Raw genomic sequence first — 19,804 nt, 5'->3', positions numbered from 1 at the left:
CATCTATATAATATTTTCTCTATATTTTAATGATTTATTCAAGTAATGATTAATAAAAATAAAAAAAGGTAGAAAAATATGGATATGGATTTAAATGCAAATGTTACTAATGATTTTGTGTGTGATCTGTCATGCTACATGCTGTAACGGCATTCGAGTCCACACTCGTGTAACTAGTTGGCAGCCCCAAACTCACTGACCGGCTGGCACTGAGTGAATAATCTGCATCATGAAAAGAAAATCTTTGAGATTATTTACGATTACTTATTGCTGGCAAGTTATTTAGTCTTTTCTTGTTTACAGTGCTTTGTTACAGAGCAATTTGTTGGCCTCATTGGATAACTGACTAGCCTATAAGCTATAGGTGTAACGGTCACCAGCTGGAGTGCCCTTGAGAGCCACCAGAGGGCACTCCACACCAGATTATTATCACTCCCTCACAAACTACATTTCCCATAACTCACTGCCCGGACTCATCATCACTGATTGCATTCACCTGTGTCTCATCACCCTGTTAGTCTCAGCCTATTTATACCATGTTCACTCATTCACTCACTGTGAAGTTTTGTATGTTGTTGCACTGCATTTCCGAGCGGTTTCCCTGGTTTCATGTCTCTTGGTTTTTGGATTTCTTGCCTGTTCTGTGGCTTACTCTTTTGCCTCTGACCCCTGTTTGTTTGTTTGTTTGTTTGTTTGTTTGTTTGGACGGCCTACCTGTGTTTTGACCTATTGCCTGTATATTGGATTACGTGTCTGGATTGCCCCTTAATTAAAGCTGCATTTGGATCTCAACCTTTGTTTCTCTGAGCAGTTCGTAACAATAGGCTGCTAGCTAGCTAAATTAAGTAGATTGCAATCTAATTTGTTTGTCTAATGCATCTTTTGTGTTACACAATTTCTAACCTTCACCTTGATGTCTGCGTTTCAAAGCCATCTCAACCATTGTTTTGCCTCGAGAATAATGGGTCATTGTTAAACGCTATAGTAAAAACAACTAATCAACAATATGTGTTTTACCTACACTGTTATTCAGGTATCGTGTGTGTCAGAAGTGCTTCAATGACAGATGTATGACAGTACACAGGCTACACTGTAACTTAAACACGGCACTTTAATGGACAGTAAAACAAAGGCAGAATTCCGTAACTCCAGGCCAGCACAGTAACTTTATATTGACGCACGGCTAAACAAGGGCAGATTACGGTAACTCAATTTGAGCGTTCCAAAACAAAGTCAAAGAGTGTACTGTTAAGAAAACACATTATTTTCTCGAAAAAACAACGAAAATTAACTCAAGACTTTTCCACATGATAAAGGTGTTAAATGTCAGTAACTGTCAATAAATGTCCCAAAACATCAATAACTCATTTTCAAACAAAAACAAAGTCACAGCCTTTAGCCTATGGACGGCAGTTTTGTACATAGGGAAAAAAAAAGCGTCACCGCCAGCCCTGAGGATCTGGACACATGTACATATGGGTTGTCTGTTCCTTTCATTTTGAGCCCACGGAGAAGTGACTCTGTTTCTTCTAAAATAACCTTAGCACAGTGTTTAGTAGTTGGCTTGATGGGTGCTTTGTGTCCTTTGCCAGTTGGGTTGTGGCTGTTTTGGACATCAAGGGCCGCATCAATTGTGTGGTGGAATTGAACTGTGGCTGCACATCTGCTGAACTGGGGACGCTTCAGCTCCTGCTCACAATACTGAGTCTAGGGCATCAGCCACACTGCTGCTGAAGAGCTGGGCTGCAAGGTTGACCTTCATTTTCTGATTTCGCCACTGAATGTGCACCATTTTTAGTTTGTTGCCAAGACGCAAGCCTTCTCCTGAAGCTTGTGGAGCTCCTCCATGTACCGTCACCTTATCTGCTGGCCATCTTCTCTTACCATCTTCTCTAACTGTTGAGAACACATTCAGGAGAAGCTTGAGCATGTGACATGGATCCAAGAGCACATGGGACTTTTTGTGTGTTATACTCAGGATGGAGAAAGTAAGGTCTCATGTCCATTATGCCCAAGTTAGCACCAAGCTCCCTGATCATTGCTAAGTTTTGGGAGGGTCCATCACACGTCAAGGAGAGACAACCCAAACTCCGATTGCATGAAGCCTAACAAGGCTCTCTCAGATGATGCTTGCTTTCTCTGGTCCTGTCATGCTGTTGATAAGAAAGTAGGCAATGGGAATCTTCCAAGACTGATTGATTGCAACAACCATGAGGACCAGTGTTTGTTTTGCCATGACATTTCTAACCATCACTGATGTCAACATAGCCATGAATTTGGTCACCGCCAAACTCAGTTTGCTCATGAATTTACATTTCATCCATCATCTATGAGCAAACTGTGTCTTTTCCAACTTTCTTCTTCTCAGCAACGTGACTTTTTAAAGCTATGAATGAAACAACAGTAAATCCAGGATCTGCAGATGCGCTCTCACATAGTCATAGGCTTTGGAGAGTAGAAGTGCAGTGTAGTTGCGAATTGCTTCAAGTTTTTGGAAAACACCTTTTCTTCTTTTGGATTCTCTGAAAGATCCAACGGGGAACATCATCCAGACTTTGAAGAAGAGAGGCACATTCAGTTAAAATCATAAGGTTCTTCTGAAGCACTTTGATTACACCTTTCAAGGAAGAAACTCTGTTGCCTTTTCTCTCCTTGTCTGTTGCCTTTTCAACCTCAGCTTTTGGCGAGCTACACATAGCTTGTCCTTTACTTCATAAGTTTTCCTTTTAAGTTTTTTCACAGTGATCACTGCTAGGCAGCTGTTCTGACATAATGTAAGAGTGACCTGATGCTGAGTGTGCTCGTTGAACTCTGCTACCCAAACCAATATCCTCATACACATTCGCTGTCAGAGCAATGTCATCATGCACAACGTCCTGTGCAACAAAGGACTGTTAAGATGTGTCTTCCATCATCATGACATTGCTCTGATTGGCACTATTCCCATTGTCTAATGCAACCTCCTCATTACTATTTACAGCAAAAATAGGGATGCCACTTACCACCCTTATTAATACTTGATAATGCTCACGAGCTCCCCCTTTGCGGTCGATATGCACCCTTGATGCGCACTTTTGCCGAGCCCGCACTATAGCTTGTCACCCAGTGATCGGCACTGTTATTCAACGAAATTGCCGTCAGTGAGTGGGATACGTCTTACAGATCCGTTTGCCAAAGCACCATGTCAATGGTTGAAACGAAATGGCCACGCATCCAGTGGCCAAAGATATAGCTATAATTACCTCATCGGCACGCCAAGTGTATATACCCGGGAGAAGTAAAAAACGTACAAGTCTCTTGATGCGTACAACTTTGTTCTGTGTGGTCATGTCCAAGACAGATGGAATTGTACAAGGCCTGGGTTATTGTCAACAAGACAAACAACTGTATTATTACTGCAAACTGCACCTGTATGGCTGGGTATGTAACCAAAATAAGTTTACTATCTTAAATTTTCATTATTTACCCAATTCAGTCAGTGTCAGCATTTGAATCAAACAAAATTAAACAGCTTATTTACTGAAATCATACAACTGTTATATGTATAGCCTAAAGCACATTACATTATACCATTTTGTGCAGGTTAGATGCATGATGCAGCCAGGCAGCTGCACTTATGTTTAAAGTTGAGCTGTGGGTCAGGATGGGAAAGACGGAGAAGTGTTGTACTTCAGGGGACAAATATGTGGATTCACACACCCAAAAGAGAGATGAAACCAGCCAGACTGAGTGAGATCGGCTTCAGAAAGGCAAAGAGGAAAGACACCCAACTGCAGACAGTCAGAGTAAAGCGTAGAAAGAACTATGTAAAAGGCAGACACAATCTGAATGTAGACGAGATCAGGTCATGCCTTTTTAGTAGCAATATTGTACAAATAAAGCTTCTGAGGGTGTATGTATACAGGCTGCTCCAAGGTCTTTAGCTACACATTTGAACACAGAAATGTGTTTTTGTATCAACTATTCAAGGCTTCGTTTATTTCCATTGCTGCAGAATAACTTGAAGTTGTTAACTCATTACTTTATCCCTAAAAATTACATCTGAGTTTAGCTGATCTAAACTTTGCCTTTACCTTCTTTGATTTTTCTGAAGCAATGGAAGTAATTGAAGCCTTGAAAGTTGATGCAAAAACACATTTCTACAGGTGTCCCAATCTGTGAAGACCTTGGAACAGCCTGTGTTAATACGTACATGTTGTTTTTAACTTTGGCGGTTTGCTGCTTACTTTTGTACCATTCACTGGACTTGAACCACTTATATTTTAATAAAACTACAATTGACTGGTAGTGTCATTAATGTAAACATAAGTTATAATCAGTGCCATGTAGGCTAACTAACTATTAATGACAGATGTAACCAGATTTGATTGCAATTTGTGTTCAAATAAGTTATCTAACATTTATTTTATTGTGTATTCAGAACTGACAGATGAAGACATTGCAGAACTAAAAGTACTGGCACCTAACGCAGCTGAGCTTACTAGCATGGACTTCAGTGACACAGATTCCGCATCAGAATCTGACACAGAGACCGGAGACCTGCCAGAGCCACTGGTAGCTCTGTATGATGCCAATCTGAGATGCCTCTGCCAAAATGAACTACAAGAGAGGAGTGAAGAGACCTTTGAAAAACTGGGGAAGGAGTTAACTAATAAGCAGTGTGTAAACCTTGAGCTTATGACAAAAAATCAGGCCCACCCTCAGAACTGGAAGGATAACAAGCACAACCCTATGTTTGCACTGTTGTAACCGAGAGCGCTAATACAAACCTTGTAAAACAGGTAATAGAGGTTACCAGGTACCAATCAAGTCAAGTGTAAATCACATAGCATGCCTCAACAGGCTTCACAAGACGATTCAAACATAACAAAAATGATCTGGTCTAACAAATTATCTTATTATCAAAAACGATGTGACATTCATTCTCTGCATTTTGATGCATGCAATGTGATCCCAGTTGGCAACTAAATAAGGCAAAACACAAAAGTTACAATATTTACCTCTCAAGTTTTGCATCGCCTTTGTTTTTATTTCACACTGGGTTGAGTAGGAAAAGAGAGAAGGGGCAAAGTCAGGACTATTGAAGTCCATGGATACCTCTCCTGTAAAAAAAAAAAAAAAACAACCTTAGCCTGAGTTTGTTATAACGTATTAGCCAAGTACTAACGTTACTAGCCAAACTTACGAGACTAGCTAGCCGTCAGGCTACTAGCAAGACAACGTAACAAAATTGAAGGGAAGTTAGCTAAGCTAGTTCGACTCAAACTTGTACATTCTGTGTTCTATTGCTAGATAAGCGTACAACTCATTATTTACTGTTATTTTGTTGTAAGCCAAACCGAGTGATGTGTCTGATTTAGCGTAATGTTAACTTACCTGATATGAAGTGGGAACTGCAGAGTCGGGCATTTTTAATATAATAATAATAATTCGTTACATTTATATAGCGCTTTTCAGGGTCCTCAAAGCGCTTCACATATGGAAGGGGGGAATCTCATCAACCACCACCAATGTGCAGCCTCCACTTGGAGGATGTGACGGCAACCATATTGCGCCAGAACGCCCACCACACACCAGCGTACTGGTGGAGAGGAGACAATGATGAAGCCAATCAATATGGGGATGATTAGGAGGCCATGATGGACAGGGGCCAAGGGGCAAATTTGGCCAGGATGCCGGGGTTACACCCCTACTCTTTTTTGAACAACATCCTGGGATTTTTAATGACCAAAGAGAGTCAGGACCTCGGTTTAACGTCTCATCCGAAGAACGGTGCTCTTTGACAGTATAGTGTCTCCGTCACTACACTGGGGCGTTAGGACCCACACAGACCACAGGGTGAGCACCCCCTACTGGCCTCACTAACACCTCTTCCAGCAGCAACCTGGTTTTTCTCAGGAGGTCTCCCATCCAGATACTAACCAGGCTCAGCCCTGCTTAGCTTCAGTGGGCAACCAGTCTTGGGCCACAGGGTGATATGGCTGCTAATTTTTAATTTGGTCCTCGTTCCAATCGGCTCTTCTGATGGCTTGTAACCAAAGACGTCTGTGGTTGGCATTAAAAGGAGTGCGAGTTGATGGTATTCGGTAAAACTTAAGACCACTGTTTACAGATTTCCAATTCTTGCATCCCACTGCACAACACAAAAAATTTTTCCGGTCGTCTTTTGTAACCGACATGCGCAGTTGAACCTGCGTGACGTCGTGTGATAATTCTCAGTAGTCAGTACTACCAGTCAAAGTTTATTGTCCCCAAATATTAAGCATCTTTAGGATTTTTCTGTAGGCAATTTAACATTTATTGTGGTATTTTTCAGTTCATTGCTGAGAAGCTGCACCCACCTGGAACACCGGAAAAAAGACAGTAGGCTATGCATGTATTTATTCATTCATTTTTAAGGGAACATGACAATTTCAATTCTAAATGAACAAGAACTTCCGAGAGGAAGAAGAAAAAACATTCATTCTACAACAAGAGGGGAAAGGAAAGACTAAAGACAGTCTATTTACTAGTCTTAAGTTTTTATCATTCAAATATGCATTGAAGGTAAGTGTAAAGATGACAACTACATATATTTGGTCCAGTGCAGAGGTCATTTTTAGGCTAAAATAAGTAGGGGATTATTTTAACACTTAATAGTTGACGTTATAGCAGTTGAACGTTTTTTATTTTGCTTTTTTTTCTTGCTCTTACTTCTATTGAGTAAAAGAAGTCGCTAACTAACCAGGCTTTTTTCCCATAGAACTTGAGACAGGGAAGTTCAAGGATTTCATTAATGTTAGATTTCTCTCTACATTAAGTATGACAGGAATGAAATGATGAGCTCGAGCGTAACGTTAATCCGTTTCCCAGGCGCTAGCATAAGTCCCACATCAAAACACATGAATAATTACCTGTCAGGGTCTTTGGGAAAACGATGAAAGGCAAGATTTGTACTGTCACACTGACAGTTTTTGCAGTGGATTGCCGAACATTGTGTTATTTTATTCCACTTTGACTTCTTTCGTTGTCATTCTGTCTTGCATTTTCAATCCAAAATAGCAGCCGCGCTATACCGAAGCGCCACTGGTGGCAGTGGCTGTTACCACAAAAAGCATGAAATTTCGCATTGGCTTCTTTTTTATTTATGTAAAAACAAAAATATTATTGAATACAAAATCTGAATACAACAATGGCATAAAGCAGTCTATATACAGAGAAAATGGCTCAACACAAAAAGGAAAAAAAAAACAATAAACAATTAAATAATAATAGTTATTAATTAAAAAAACTACAACAGATTGTATAATACAAACAAATTATACAGTTTTATTGCAGTTTGGTTTTTCATTTTACTGAGGGCATCTGAAATGTATTTTAATCGTTTCTGAATATAATAAACAGGGGTCTACATTTACAAATTTTAATTATACATTTGTGTATAAAGTATTTTGCCAATAATATAATGTTATTAATCAGGTCAAATGAAACACAGCAATCATTGATTATCCCATGCATTATATTTGCCTCTTTGCTGACAGGCCAGTTTACGGTGACAGGATGCGACAGAGAGCAACCGTTAAAGACGCAATTGTATGACGTGATAGTGTCTCAAAGCTTGTCTACTCTTGCTACACACTCAAAAGTATGTACCTTTTCTTCATAAACTCCGTCATAAACACACGCACCCATATACTTTAATGCCATAGCTGTATAAATCAGCTTTGACTTCCTCTTCCGGAGTTATATTGTTGAACTCTGCAAGTGGCTCGTGTGTGGTTATCATGGGCATAAACTCCATTTCGCTACTGTCACACGCAACAGGTACGTTTTAAAAATACTGCGTCATAGTTTCACGACAACCGCCGTTTGTGAAGGAGCTGGACACCTGCAAACCACGCATAAGAAATCAACGGCTGTCTTTTCAGTAGTGTTCTAACAGTATCGACATTTGCATGTGTACAGTGGAAAGACTTGTTTTTCTTCAGAGGTGACGCAAATGCTGTGCGCCGTCCTGGGTCACTCCGAGAATATTTGGCCAGGTAAACTAAAGTTTTAAGCTTCAACACATACATCAATACATGTATCGCTATGATTATATAATAAATATGTATACGAATATATAATAATTATGATCATCATCACCTCATGAATATCAAGTTTGTTGTGTTATCAACGTTAGACGCCGCAGACTGCGGGTGTAGCTGTTTGGCTAGATACTTTAGCAAGACTACTATGTGACAGATTACTCTCATTATGGCGACCTGCGGATTTGTCAGTTTCTTGTAATTGCTGCACTACATTCTCTGTTGAAATAGGTGGCCAAACTGTCGAGCAAAATGCACCTAATACTTTTGGTTTAGTTAGCCTATGAAAAGATTACTGTAAAGTTCATATTTGTAAATTAAAAACGAGTGCACTGCCTGGTACTCCGAACATGCGCAAATTAAATAGCAGCTTAAATAGAAGCTGAGCAAAGCTACTGCATACATGTAAAATGTCTTATTCAGAAGAACGTGTGTGATAGGATCTAACGTTGTACATTTGATAGCCTACTTCCTGTAAGTAACCCCTGACTTTTATTTCCTCCTATTTAAAGTATTAGCTAAATTTAACTGATCACATTATACATTACATATCATTATACACACACACACACACACACACACACACACACACACACACACACACACACACACACACACACATATATATATATATATATATATATATATATATATATATATATGTATGGCACATAATGTTCTTGTCATTATGTATATATATATTTATATATATGTATGTGACTATATATATATAAGATAATTATGTGCCATTTATATATTTTTTCCCCACATGTTGATGCATTTGAACACATTACAATTTTCTACATTATAAGTTCAAATCTGTGCTAATGGAATGTCATGTAATGCAGGTATTTGTCATCTACATGGGAATGGGGGACATGAAGACACCAGATTTCGATGACCTACTGGCAGCGTTTGACATTCCAGACATTGATGCCAAAGAAGCAATACAGTCTGACACTGATGGTAATCATAATGAACACAGTGGTGCTGTTGGAAAAGAGAGAAGTGGAAGTCCATGCCTAAGACCCCCAGACAGCCCTGAGGGTCCTCACAATGACCCCTCCATGGTCAGTGTGATTGTAAAAAACAGTGTACATTCTGATGACAAAACTGAAGAGGATATAACTGGAGACTTTCTTGGTGTAGATGCTTCACATGAGTCTCCCCGGAAAGGTCCCAGAGAAGATGACCTGATGCCTTCAGATTCATTCATCTATAATGGACTCAAAACAATCTCAGATGAGGCTACAGAACCCTCTCAATCACCAACTCTAACCCAGATGCAGACCAATGGGCCACTTTGGTCTCTCTCTTCCTCTAGAGTAACTAATGATGACAACCATGATGGCACTTCTCCTAAACACCCTGCTAGCACTTTCTCCCCGCCTCCATCTTTACCCCTGACTGATCCCCCCCCCATCTTATCTTCACATTCAGTTAGTTCAAATTTCCCCCCAAGAGTTGATTGTGAGGCAGCACAACCATTAAATGGCACTTTGAGGGCAGGAGTCCGCCGCCATTTATCTGAAGATGAAGAATCTGAACCAGATCTCGGTAGCCCTGCACTCGTCATACAGGAGAGCCCGGATTCCCAGCTGTGCTCTGCTCCCAAGGTACCACGAATGCAGCGGTCCCCTTTAAGTGTGTTTCAGCTGCCCTCTCCCTCGTCCCCTTCCTTACCAGTAAGTAACACTCAAATTGAGGAGCCCTCTGTCCAGCCTCCAACACTTCTACAAAGCAGTGTCAACCCAACATCAATGACCTCCAAAAATGATTTGCCGGCTGAAGAAAAAGACCTTGAGCACATAATCGAGGAGCGAGATTCTCCTGAGAGCCCTGAGCCAGAAATCCCTCAACCTTATATATCTCTGCCCTCAAATCAGCTTGGAGCCAATGAGCCAGAACAGAAGGAGAGAAGAGAAGAAGCCCCTCAAGATCAAGTTATTGACATGAGCGTAAGTGTGCAGGAGAAGAGTGGTCTTCACACAAAAAAAGATGATGATGGAGCTGAGGAGACGGAAGAGAAATCTACGGAGCCTCGTTTGGTAGATTCAGCCTCTGAAGATGTCACCAATTCAAGCAAGACCTCCGCCAAGCCTCTCAAAGTGAGAATCAAGACTGTCAAATCGTCTGCCGGTAACATCACACGTACGGTATCTAAAGTGGCACCCAAAGGAGGGGCCTCCAAAGGTCCTGGTGGCTCCAAAGTTCAAGCAGGGACCCGTAAGTCAGTCCACAGGATTCAGAGATCTGGCGCTGCTCCTCAAGGACCACCTCAGGTGACAATGTTGCCTGTGTCCACCCTTCAGGATGCCAGCACAGCTATGTTATTTGCAGCCAGCAGGGCACAGAATCAACTGGCCACCACTCTCTCTGCCACTGCAGTCAACATCACTAGAACTTCAACCCTGCCATCTATCTCTTCATCCATGCCTGGGGCTAACATTCGCGCTCTGGCACAGAAAACGATGAATGGGAACCCTGGGACAGCCAAACCAGCCTCCATTGTGAACAGCCCGGGAGCTGTGATCTCACGCAGCCAGTCTAGCCTCGTCGAGGCCTTCAACAAAATCCTCAACAGTAAGAATCCACTGCCAAGTTATCAGCCGGACCTCTCCACCATGCCTCCTCCTGAATGGGGTCTTCGATTGCCCTCAACGGGATATCGTTGCCTTGAGTGCGGGGATGCGTTTGCCCTGGAGCGCAGCTTGGCGAGGCACTATGATCGGCGCTCTATGAGGATTGAGGTGACCTGTAACCACTGCTCCAAACGCCTGGCCTTCTTTAATAAGTGCAGCCTGCTGCTCCACGCACGAGAGCACAAGGAGAAGGGACTGGTTATGCAGTGTTCACACCTCGTCATGAGTCCTGTCAGTGTGGAGCAGATGATTGGCCAGCAGGAGACCGTGCCTATAGGTTTGTGTCTTTATCAGTGAATTTATAGTTGCACTAGGAAAAGAAAAGTACTTATGTGACCTTTCCTCAAAAATTAAGAAATACAACCGCTGGAAAAAACACCACCCAGATTTTTTACTTTATAACAAACAAATTACAGATATGATGGAAAAAGGTTCTGTTCAATAGCTTAACATTCTGGCTTACGCACCTCAAATTAAATGAACTTAAAAAAAATTATTTTAAATTTTTTATATCTTTTTATTTTTCTGAATTATTTGAGGCATGGATTTATTGACAATATTCCCCATCAAGCTGCTTCCAACTTACTCAAATAGTGGTTGACAGATCAGCTTTGCAAGATGGAGCCTTGTCATTGACTATATATATATATATATATATATATTCAATATAAATTTTCAATTGGATTGAGATCCGGATTGTTTGCTGGCCATGTCATTGGTCAATGCAGATTTGTGATTCATCACTGATTATCACTTTCATCCAATCATCCACACTCTATGATTGCTTCTCTTTAGCCCACTGTAACTTTGTTTTCTTTTGTTAAGGTGTTAGTGCTGGTTTTTGTTTGGATTTTCTATGCGTAAATCACATTTCATTCAGCCGGTTTCTTACATTTCTTTCACGAACATTGACTCCTGTTTCCGGGCATTTGTTTTGCATTTTCTATTGAGTTTTCTATCTTGAAACTTTGACATCTTCCTTGGTCTGCCTGTATGTTTTCCTTTTATAACCTTCCCATTTCGTTTATACTTGCACCAAATTTTAGACACAGCTGACTGGGAACAACCAACTTCTTTGGCCACACTGAAATTCCTTGTTGAAGGAGTTTTATCATCCTTTCCATTGTTTCAACTGACAACTCTCTTGTTGGGGCCATGTTTTCTTTCAATTAGCCAAGTCCAACAGCTTGTTAAGGTGTAAGCACTCTCTTTTAAGCTGACTAATTAGCTTTTTTAGATTTCACCCAGTATTTGTTTTCGAAATGGAAATTAAAAGATGATTCCATAAATTTTTCCTCTGCTTGATCTGGAAAAAGATTGAGAAAAAAATTGTGAGTTTGTTTGAGGGTTTCATCAAGCCAGAATGTTAAGCTATTGAATTTTATATTTTGTAATAAATCTGTGATTTTGTTTATTTGCTATAATGTATAAAAGAGTAGTGATTCCATCTTTTTTGCCAGGGGTTGTATTAAAGGTTTCTAGACACAAACCAACAAGACTTGTGAGTGAGTTAGTAAATGGCCTACTTTAGGTTTTGCACTTTGCATTGTGCAAATTTTGGATCAGGAATTTTCATTACAAGGAGGAACCACAGAAGTTTTTACAAAATGTTGTTTTAAGCATTAACTTAAGATGTCAATTAAATGTATTTAACAGCAAAATAACCGTACCATTCATAAGTTTGGGGTCAGTCAGATTATTTTTAATCAGAATTTATCAATCAAAATCAACAGTAAAGACATTTAAAATGTTACAATAGATTTATTTGATTTCATCAAAGATTCATAAGTATCACAGTTTCTACAAAAATATTAAGCAGGAACTGGTTTTAACATTAATAATAAATGTTTCTTGAGCACCAAATCAGTATTTTACAATGATTTCAGAAGGATCAAGTGACACTGAAGACTGGAGTTTTTTTTTTATTGCAATAATATTTTACATTATTAATGTGTTTACTGTATTTTTTCTATCAAATAAATGCAGCCTTGGTGAGCTTAAGAGACTTTTAAAAACGTTTAAAAATCATACCATCTCCAAACTTTTGAACGGTAGCGTATATACCTCCTCTTATATTTTAGGAAATGAATTCTTTGCAAAGGGATCATCATATTTCAGGGTCCTTGGTTTTGAACATTTTGAAAACCTGAATGATGTAATTTGCTTCTTAATTTTAGCTTACCATGTGTCTGAACAAAACATTATATTTATAAAACATTCCAGAAGTAAAAATAGACAAACTTATAGTCATGCTATAGCCTAAGTATCAGTAGCCAGTGTGCACACAGGGATCAGGGAGCAGTGTAGAAATCAACCAATCACTGTCTCTGTCCACAGGGAATCTGTGCACTGCACAACAAAGGACTTAAACGTTTAAGTGGAATAATTCAGCTGGGGCTTGTTCTCTCTGTACTCATTTTCAAAGGACAGTCTCTGGACTCGGTGCATTGCTGGCTAATCCTTTAGGGAGATGAACAGTAAATGACATTAGGTTAACAGTGCTGTAGATAATTGACCAATAATCTAGAATAATACGTTAACCCATGTCCATTTCAGAATGATTTAGCTGATGCGTGTAGTATGTGCTTACTCTGTTTCTATTACAGGTATGCTCTCTCCTGCTCTGCCTGCCCTTAAAGAAAGTGGTGGCCAACTGTCACAACCTTCTGATAACAGGTAACCACACACTGTCAGATCATGTTTATTTAGTTTTTATGCTTGAATTAATTAGAGATAAAATAAAAGTAGTCATTCAAAGGAAATGAACTGAGACTGTGGGTGTTTGAGAGATTAAAATGCTGTTTGGTATTTTCAATGTTTTCAGCTGTCCAGAGTGTTGGAGTCCATTCAAAAGCATGGCAGAAATAACAGCACACTTTCAAGAGGTGGATTCTGGTGTCACCGACATGGTGAGTGAGTGCATGTGTGTGTATCAGGACTCGATTTGCATTTGCCCCTTTTAACACTTTCACAAAAAAAAAACAATAATATATCTGATAATAATATTTACGAAATGATAACATTTTGATTTCTCTCTAGTGTTGTATGCAGTGTTCTCCTCCAATGCCACTGTGGAACTCATGCAGTGCTGCAGCTCACCGCCGGTTACATCAGCAGCTCCCTCCACTGGTTTGCCCTGAATGTGGTGTCATCTGTCAGCAACATGACCTCAACACCCACCTGAGTCAAACCTGCCTGCACTACTCACGTCGCCTTGGATATAGGTATCCACACATAGTAGTAATATATACTAGTAAATCCTTTGTTTTATCCATTGGTTAGTGAAGTAGCTATTTCCTCTTATCTGCAGATGTGCCTGTTGTCATTTGGTGTTTGGAGGAGTGAATAGTCTGAACGCTGTAAAGACTCACATGCAGACGGCTCACTGTGAGGTCTTCCATAAATGCCCCTCCTGCCCCATGGCTTTCAAGTCTTCCTCTGGTGCTGAAACCCACTGCACCTCCCAGCATCCTGAACTCCCTGAGACGGCTAGACAGTCCAAGTAAGTGTAAACTGTGTGTGTGTGTGTGTGTGTGTGTGTGTGTGTGTGGTGTGTGTGTGCGCGCCAATTTTGGGAAAACCACATTGCAACTGCAGCCACGCCACAAGCTAGTCACTTAAAGTAATTATTATCTACACTACAAATTAAATTGAAGTTATTTAAGGGGACAATATATTTTATATATTAGCTCTAAATCTGAAAGCATCTAACTAAATATTTCACTTAAAAAAAAAAGTTGCAAGGATTTAAACTGATGTACTGGAAAATGGTCAAGTTTAGATAGTTTCTCCCCGACACTAGCTTGTACATGTCTCCTCGATTCTTTCTTTAAAGTCGGCATGAAATGGGAGTTGAGATTAGTCTTTTCGTCTCTATTGTGACAACCGATTGAATCGGCTTCTGGAATGACCAAAAATTTAGGACAGGACTCGTCAAAGCAGTTCGTCCTCGGGAATTGATTGGATCTTAGAAAGTTGGGAGTTGCTAACTAAATGGATGCAGATCTGAATGTAATTTTGCAGTCAGTTGTGGAGGATATTTAGTCCCACCCTTTGCCGAGACATAATAAACTTTCCTTTATAATAAACACGGTAACATTCTTTTAAAAAAAAGTTTAATTGTCAATTTTGATTTCATGGTGACTTTTAAATGTTTGCATAACTTTTTTTGTGGCGCTAATAACCTTTATTTTTTTTGTGACAGGGAGATCTATAAATGCGTGATGTGTCGGACTGTTTTTACCCAGAAGGCATTGCTCAGTGTCCATTTTGACACTCACTTAGTTAAGCAGAAGATGCACGTCTTTAAATGCCCTGACTGTAACAAGCTCTTCACGCAGAGAAGTTCCCTCCTTGAGCATGTTAAGGTTGGTTTTGTTCAGCTGAGACAAAAATGAGCTCAATTCATTGATAAAAAATTATAAATGTTTGACCATAATGTGTCTCTAGGACTCTCACAAGGACATTTATGACACATCGGCACAGAACAACTTGGTAAAGATGGATAGCTCAGATGGGGAGGAGTGGGAGCGGTATGAAGACAGAGGAAGAGTGTCAAGAGAGGATGGAAACTCCGCTGCTCCACATATCCAGAGCTGGAGCTGCTCACAGTGCCAGAAGCGCTACAAAGAGAAAGAGAGCTACATCACCCATATGTCCGAGCAGCATGGCAAGGTCAGGACGTCATCAAGGATGCATAGACAGAAGTTCAGATTACATACTTTGTCAAAAATAAAATAAAATAAATAAATAAAAATAATGTATCCATATTTTATACACTACCATTCATCTGGCAAATTTTTCTTTTGGAAAGAAATGAATAGTTTTATTCAGTAAAGATGCATAAAATTGGTCAAGTGACAGTAATGACATTTTATAATGTTACAAAAATACTTTTAAGTAAATGCTGTTTCTATTTTTTTCTAATTATTCTACTTATACTTTCTATTCATCAAAGAATCCTGAAAAAGAAGAATCACTGTTTACACAAAAATATTAAGCAGCATTTTTTTCCCATTATGATAACAATAAAAATGTTTCTTGATCGTCAAATCAGCATTTTAGAATGATTTCTTAAGAATCATGTTACACTGAAGACTATATCAGTACCTTAAGACCTTAAGTAATGATGCTGAAAATTCAGCTTTTACATCACAGGAAAAAATTGTTTTAAAATATATTAAAATAGAAAATAATATTATTTGATGAATAAATAATGTAACACATAATGTATTAGGATAACATATTTGAGTAAGCAGAATTTACAACAGTACATGCAATAAACATTTTCGAGCCATAAAAACACGTTTATGATGTGTACTGTTTTTGTCCTTTGTTAAATTTTAACTTTAATTTTAAGTTTTCTTTCTTCTTGAATGTCCTGAACCAAATGAATGTATTAATGGTGTATAAAAACACATTGACTTTGTGACAATTTTGTTTGAAGGAGCTGAAGAAGTTTCCATGCACTCTTTGTGAAGGCTCCTTCTCGTCATCCTCAAGTTTAAGACGCCACATTCGTGTCAAACACAAAGGAATCAAAAGAGCTTTTTATTGCCAGTGAGTATAAGACATATGTACCGTAGCCCCATAAAGTATTTATACACTTAAAATGTATGAATGTCTAGAAATTTCATGTAAAACAAAATCAAATATCAAGTACCATTTGCAATCAAACCATGTTAGACCTTTTCTTACAACTACCATAGTTTTTAAGTTTGGCTTAGTTCAGCAGTGCTCAGTTTCAGCAGTGTTTCTCTCTTATTTATCACAGTTTTATCCTTATATCCAGGCATAAATAAACAGGAAGTTTAACACACATTTTTTTTAGGTCCTTTAGAAGTTATTTACTGTTGTCTCTTGTTGTGAAGACTTTGTACAGGTGGGAAGAGGAGTTTCAGCAGTAAGCTGATTCTTGAGAAACATATCGAGGCTCAGCATGGTGGAGACAGACGAGCAACCAAACAAAGACAGGTAAGAGCTCAAATACACTGTCTGATGGACATAATATGTCCAAAACCATAACCACCTGACAGTGATTTTGTTTGCTGAGGGTCACTGTAACATTTGTCTCTAGTAGGTGTTCCCACTGCTAGATGCCGTAATGTTATTTGTGAATTGTGCAACTGGCCCAAGCTTTCAAAAATTTGATTACCTCATTGTGTCAGTGTTCATTTGCATAAAGTTAAACTTTTCACAAATGTATCGAGTCTTTGGACACACTGTACCAACACTTAAAGGAATAGTTCACTTAAAAATGAAAATTCTGCATGTCTTCATTTACTCACCCTCAAGTTGTTTCAAACCTGTTTGAATTTCTTTCTTCTGTTGAACACCAAAAGAAGATATTTTGAAGAATGTCAGTAACCAGACAGTTGATGGACCCTGTTGACTTCCATAGTATTTTTTTTTTTCCTACTATGGAAGTTAAAGGGATACATCAACTGTCTGGTTACAGTTGAAGAAATTCATACAGGTTTGAAACAACTCGAGGGTGAGTAAATGATGAAAGAATACTTTTTTTTTTTATGAACTATTCCTTTTAGGCTCGTTCACACCAAGGATGATAACTATTGTTGATAATGGCATAGATAAATGATATCATTGGAATCACTTTCAGAATGATTTTTTCCAGCTGATGAACGATAAAAAACATTAACAGCCAATCCGAATCCATCCTGCTTTAAAGAGCTTGAGCATTTATAGTGGTATATGACATAACTGCTGCGTGAGCTTAAAATAAACATAAAATAAACAAAGAACATTATTGCGCATTGGACACTAATATTGTCATCATTATAGTTATCGTTCTTGATGTGAATGAGCTGTAAGGCTCATTGAAAGTGAATGGCTTCCTGTGGTTTTGTCACTGCAAGTCACTTTCGGTATTTTCAACTCTCAGGCAGTTCCTCAAATCACAGATGCAGCTGACAGCTCATCGGAGCACGATGGTGCTACTTTGGGCGGGGCCTCAGTTGAAGCAGAAAGCCAATTGGCTGAGAGCAGCCTGACCAGACATGGCAGAAGAGCTAAAGAGGAGCAGGAAGCCACGGGATTTCGCTGCATGCCGTGTGGTTTTACCACAGAGGACAGGGAGGAATTTCTCCAGCATATTGTCTGTCACCGTGACGGGGGAAGCACCTGTCAGTGTCAGCAGTGCGGGGCGTGTTTCGCATCCGCTTCCTCCCTCAGCAGGCATCTCTTCATCAGCCATCGCGTGCGGGATTCCCCCTCCGATCACACCGAGGCGTCTCCGGTCACTGGTTTAACTTCTGGACATGTGACTTCTGACTCTGCAGTTGCAGCAGGGTCCCCGGGGTCACCATCGAGTGTAGGGGGGACACAGGTAGAGGATGGGGAAGGTAAGCACACCTGTAAGGTGTGTAGACGTAACTTTAACAAACCTGCTGATCTTAATACACACTTCAGAACTCACGGCATGGCCTTCATCACCGCATACAAAACCGACAAACCAGCGTAGAGAGACAGGAAAGAATTAACATGAAGATGAAAACCTGAAACCTAGCAAGAACATGTCTGGGTCATATATCACCCCAAAATCAAAAAATGTAAAATAAGAAATTATATTTTACATGAAGAAAAAGAAGCCTAATTTTAGGACTATTTTTAATTTTGAGGTTTTTTTTCTTTTTCTCATGATATTTATTTTTATTTTGTGACATTTTTATTTTTCATTAAGTAATAGTTAAAAAAATATATGTTTAATTTATCATTTTTTTCAATTTATTAATATAATTTATAGGCCTTTATGCTGATTTAAAATAAAAATTACAGCATCACAGTAACATAACACACAATAACAAATTATTCATTATTAAAATCTCAAAAGTAAAATGTCCAGATGCACGGTTTGGCAAAAAAATTAAAAAAGTGCTTAATTGTTATGAAAACGTAGATTTAAATATCTTTATGAAACATATAATTTCTTACGTATTTTTTCTTCGATTTTGATGGGGGTGTAATGTGAGCAGTGTTTTTGTGAGATTCAGCAGAAAGCGTGTGGTATGTATTAGTGGGCAATATAATAGAGCGTCTGCAGATTATTAACATTTAGGTTTGTCACAGGGTTTTAACACTCCACATTCACAAACTAGACAAATACACTGCGTTGGGGCAAATCATGTTTGTAATAACATGTAGTAACTCTACTAGGCCAGTTTTGTCATATCAAAATCGAGGGGAGCCTGTTCTCGAACAAGTAATCCATTAGAGGAGTGATTTAGGTTCGATCAACCTATAAAATGATCAACAAGCTCTTAATTGATCTGAGAGGTTTGGGGAAAGGGCAAGACACTGAGCATGAGGATCTTTGAGTCCTCAACATATTCAGAGGGTCATGTTTACCAGTCCTGCTATATTTCTGTGCCTACTGATTCCACTGTGCAAACAAAAAAAATACTGTCCGTTTCTCTAATGCAAAATGCAGCTTACAATAAATAAAATACTGTAATTACTAACCGTTTAGCATAGCCAAATGATCCCTAATCAGGTGACTCCTCTGTGCTTGAATAATTATTTTTATGTTTAATGTCTGTATTTCTTCTATTTGTGTTTCCATAGATTCAAATCAGGAAACTTGCTGAGTAGTTGCTGATCTTTAGAATGAGAACGAAATAAGTGCCTTCTTCATTTAGTCTTAAGAATCTTTAAGACAAGATTACACTTAAAGGCCTCAGATGATCGTGTCCTCACTGGAGGAATTTGTTGTGTGTGTGTGTGTGATGGAGTTAAACATTTATATTTTTATGTTTGTTCTGGAGTTATGTTTTATTGGTGCCTTACTCATTGTCTTCTGGTTTTCTTTTTAAAGATGATTAATAGAGCTTTGTTGTAATGTAACCTCTTGCGTTCTCCTTTTTTTTTCATTTTTTTTTTTTTTTGGTTGTTTCATATCGATTTTGTTGAGATAAATAAAAAACAAACAATAATGGCTAAATCATTTCTCAATGTCCTGTTATACTGTATATACACAACTGATAAAACTATAAATCACTTCACTTGGAAACTACTTATTGTAATACAGATATACATTTTAGCCCAGATTCCAGAGACATAAATGTGTATTATCAACTGAAA

The 19,804-nt window shown here is 38.9% G+C and overlaps 1 protein-coding gene across 2 annotated transcripts; it reads left to right on the top strand.

Moving 5' to 3' along the window:
- Nucleotides 1–7,526: 7,526 nt before the first annotated feature.
- znf687a (zinc finger protein 687a) lies at nt 7,527–19,667 on the top strand. Of its 2 annotated transcripts, none has more exons than XM_082149797.1 (11): nt 7,527–8,021; nt 8,915–10,985; nt 13,315–13,384; nt 13,533–13,617; nt 13,748–13,932; nt 14,019–14,210; nt 14,913–15,075; nt 15,158–15,382; nt 16,155–16,267; nt 16,579–16,681; nt 17,610–19,667. In XM_082149797.1, exons 2-11 carry the CDS (start codon nt 8,930–8,932, stop codon nt 18,186–18,188), a joined length of 3,771 nt encoding a protein of 1,256 aa, XP_082005923.1. In that variant the 5' UTR covers nt 7,527–8,021; nt 8,915–8,929; the 3' UTR covers nt 18,189–19,667. The 2 variants fall into 2 exon arrangements, with proteins under 2 accessions (XP_082005923.1, XP_082005924.1); XM_082149798.1 differs by lacking the exon at nt 7,527–8,021 and adding an exon at nt 8,040–8,540.
- Nucleotides 19,668–19,804: the final 137 nt, after the last annotated feature.

The sequence above is a fragment of the Leuciscus leuciscus genome (assembly GCF_965113295.1).
Source record: "Leuciscus leuciscus genome assembly, chromosome: 20".
Lineage (NCBI taxonomy): Eukaryota > Metazoa > Chordata > Actinopteri > Cypriniformes > Leuciscidae > Leuciscus > Leuciscus leuciscus.
The sequence above is the reverse complement of the archived record's forward strand: the minus strand, read 5'-3'. Positions and strand labels throughout refer to the sequence as shown.

Bases quoted from the DNA above. Each gene is read 5' to 3' on its own strand.
- znf687a (XM_082149797.1), top strand. From the start codon at position 8,930: ATGGGAATGGGGGACATGAAGACACCAGATTTCGATGACCTACTGGCA. The intron at 13,618-13,747 runs GTGAGTGAGTGC...ATTTCTCTCTAG, and splicing joins ATTCTGGTGTCACCGACATG to TGTTGTATGCAGTGTTCTCC. The intron at 16,268-16,578 runs GTGAGTATAAGA...CTTGTTGTGAAG, and splicing joins AAAAGAGCTTTTTATTGCCA to ACTTTGTACAGGTGGGAAGA.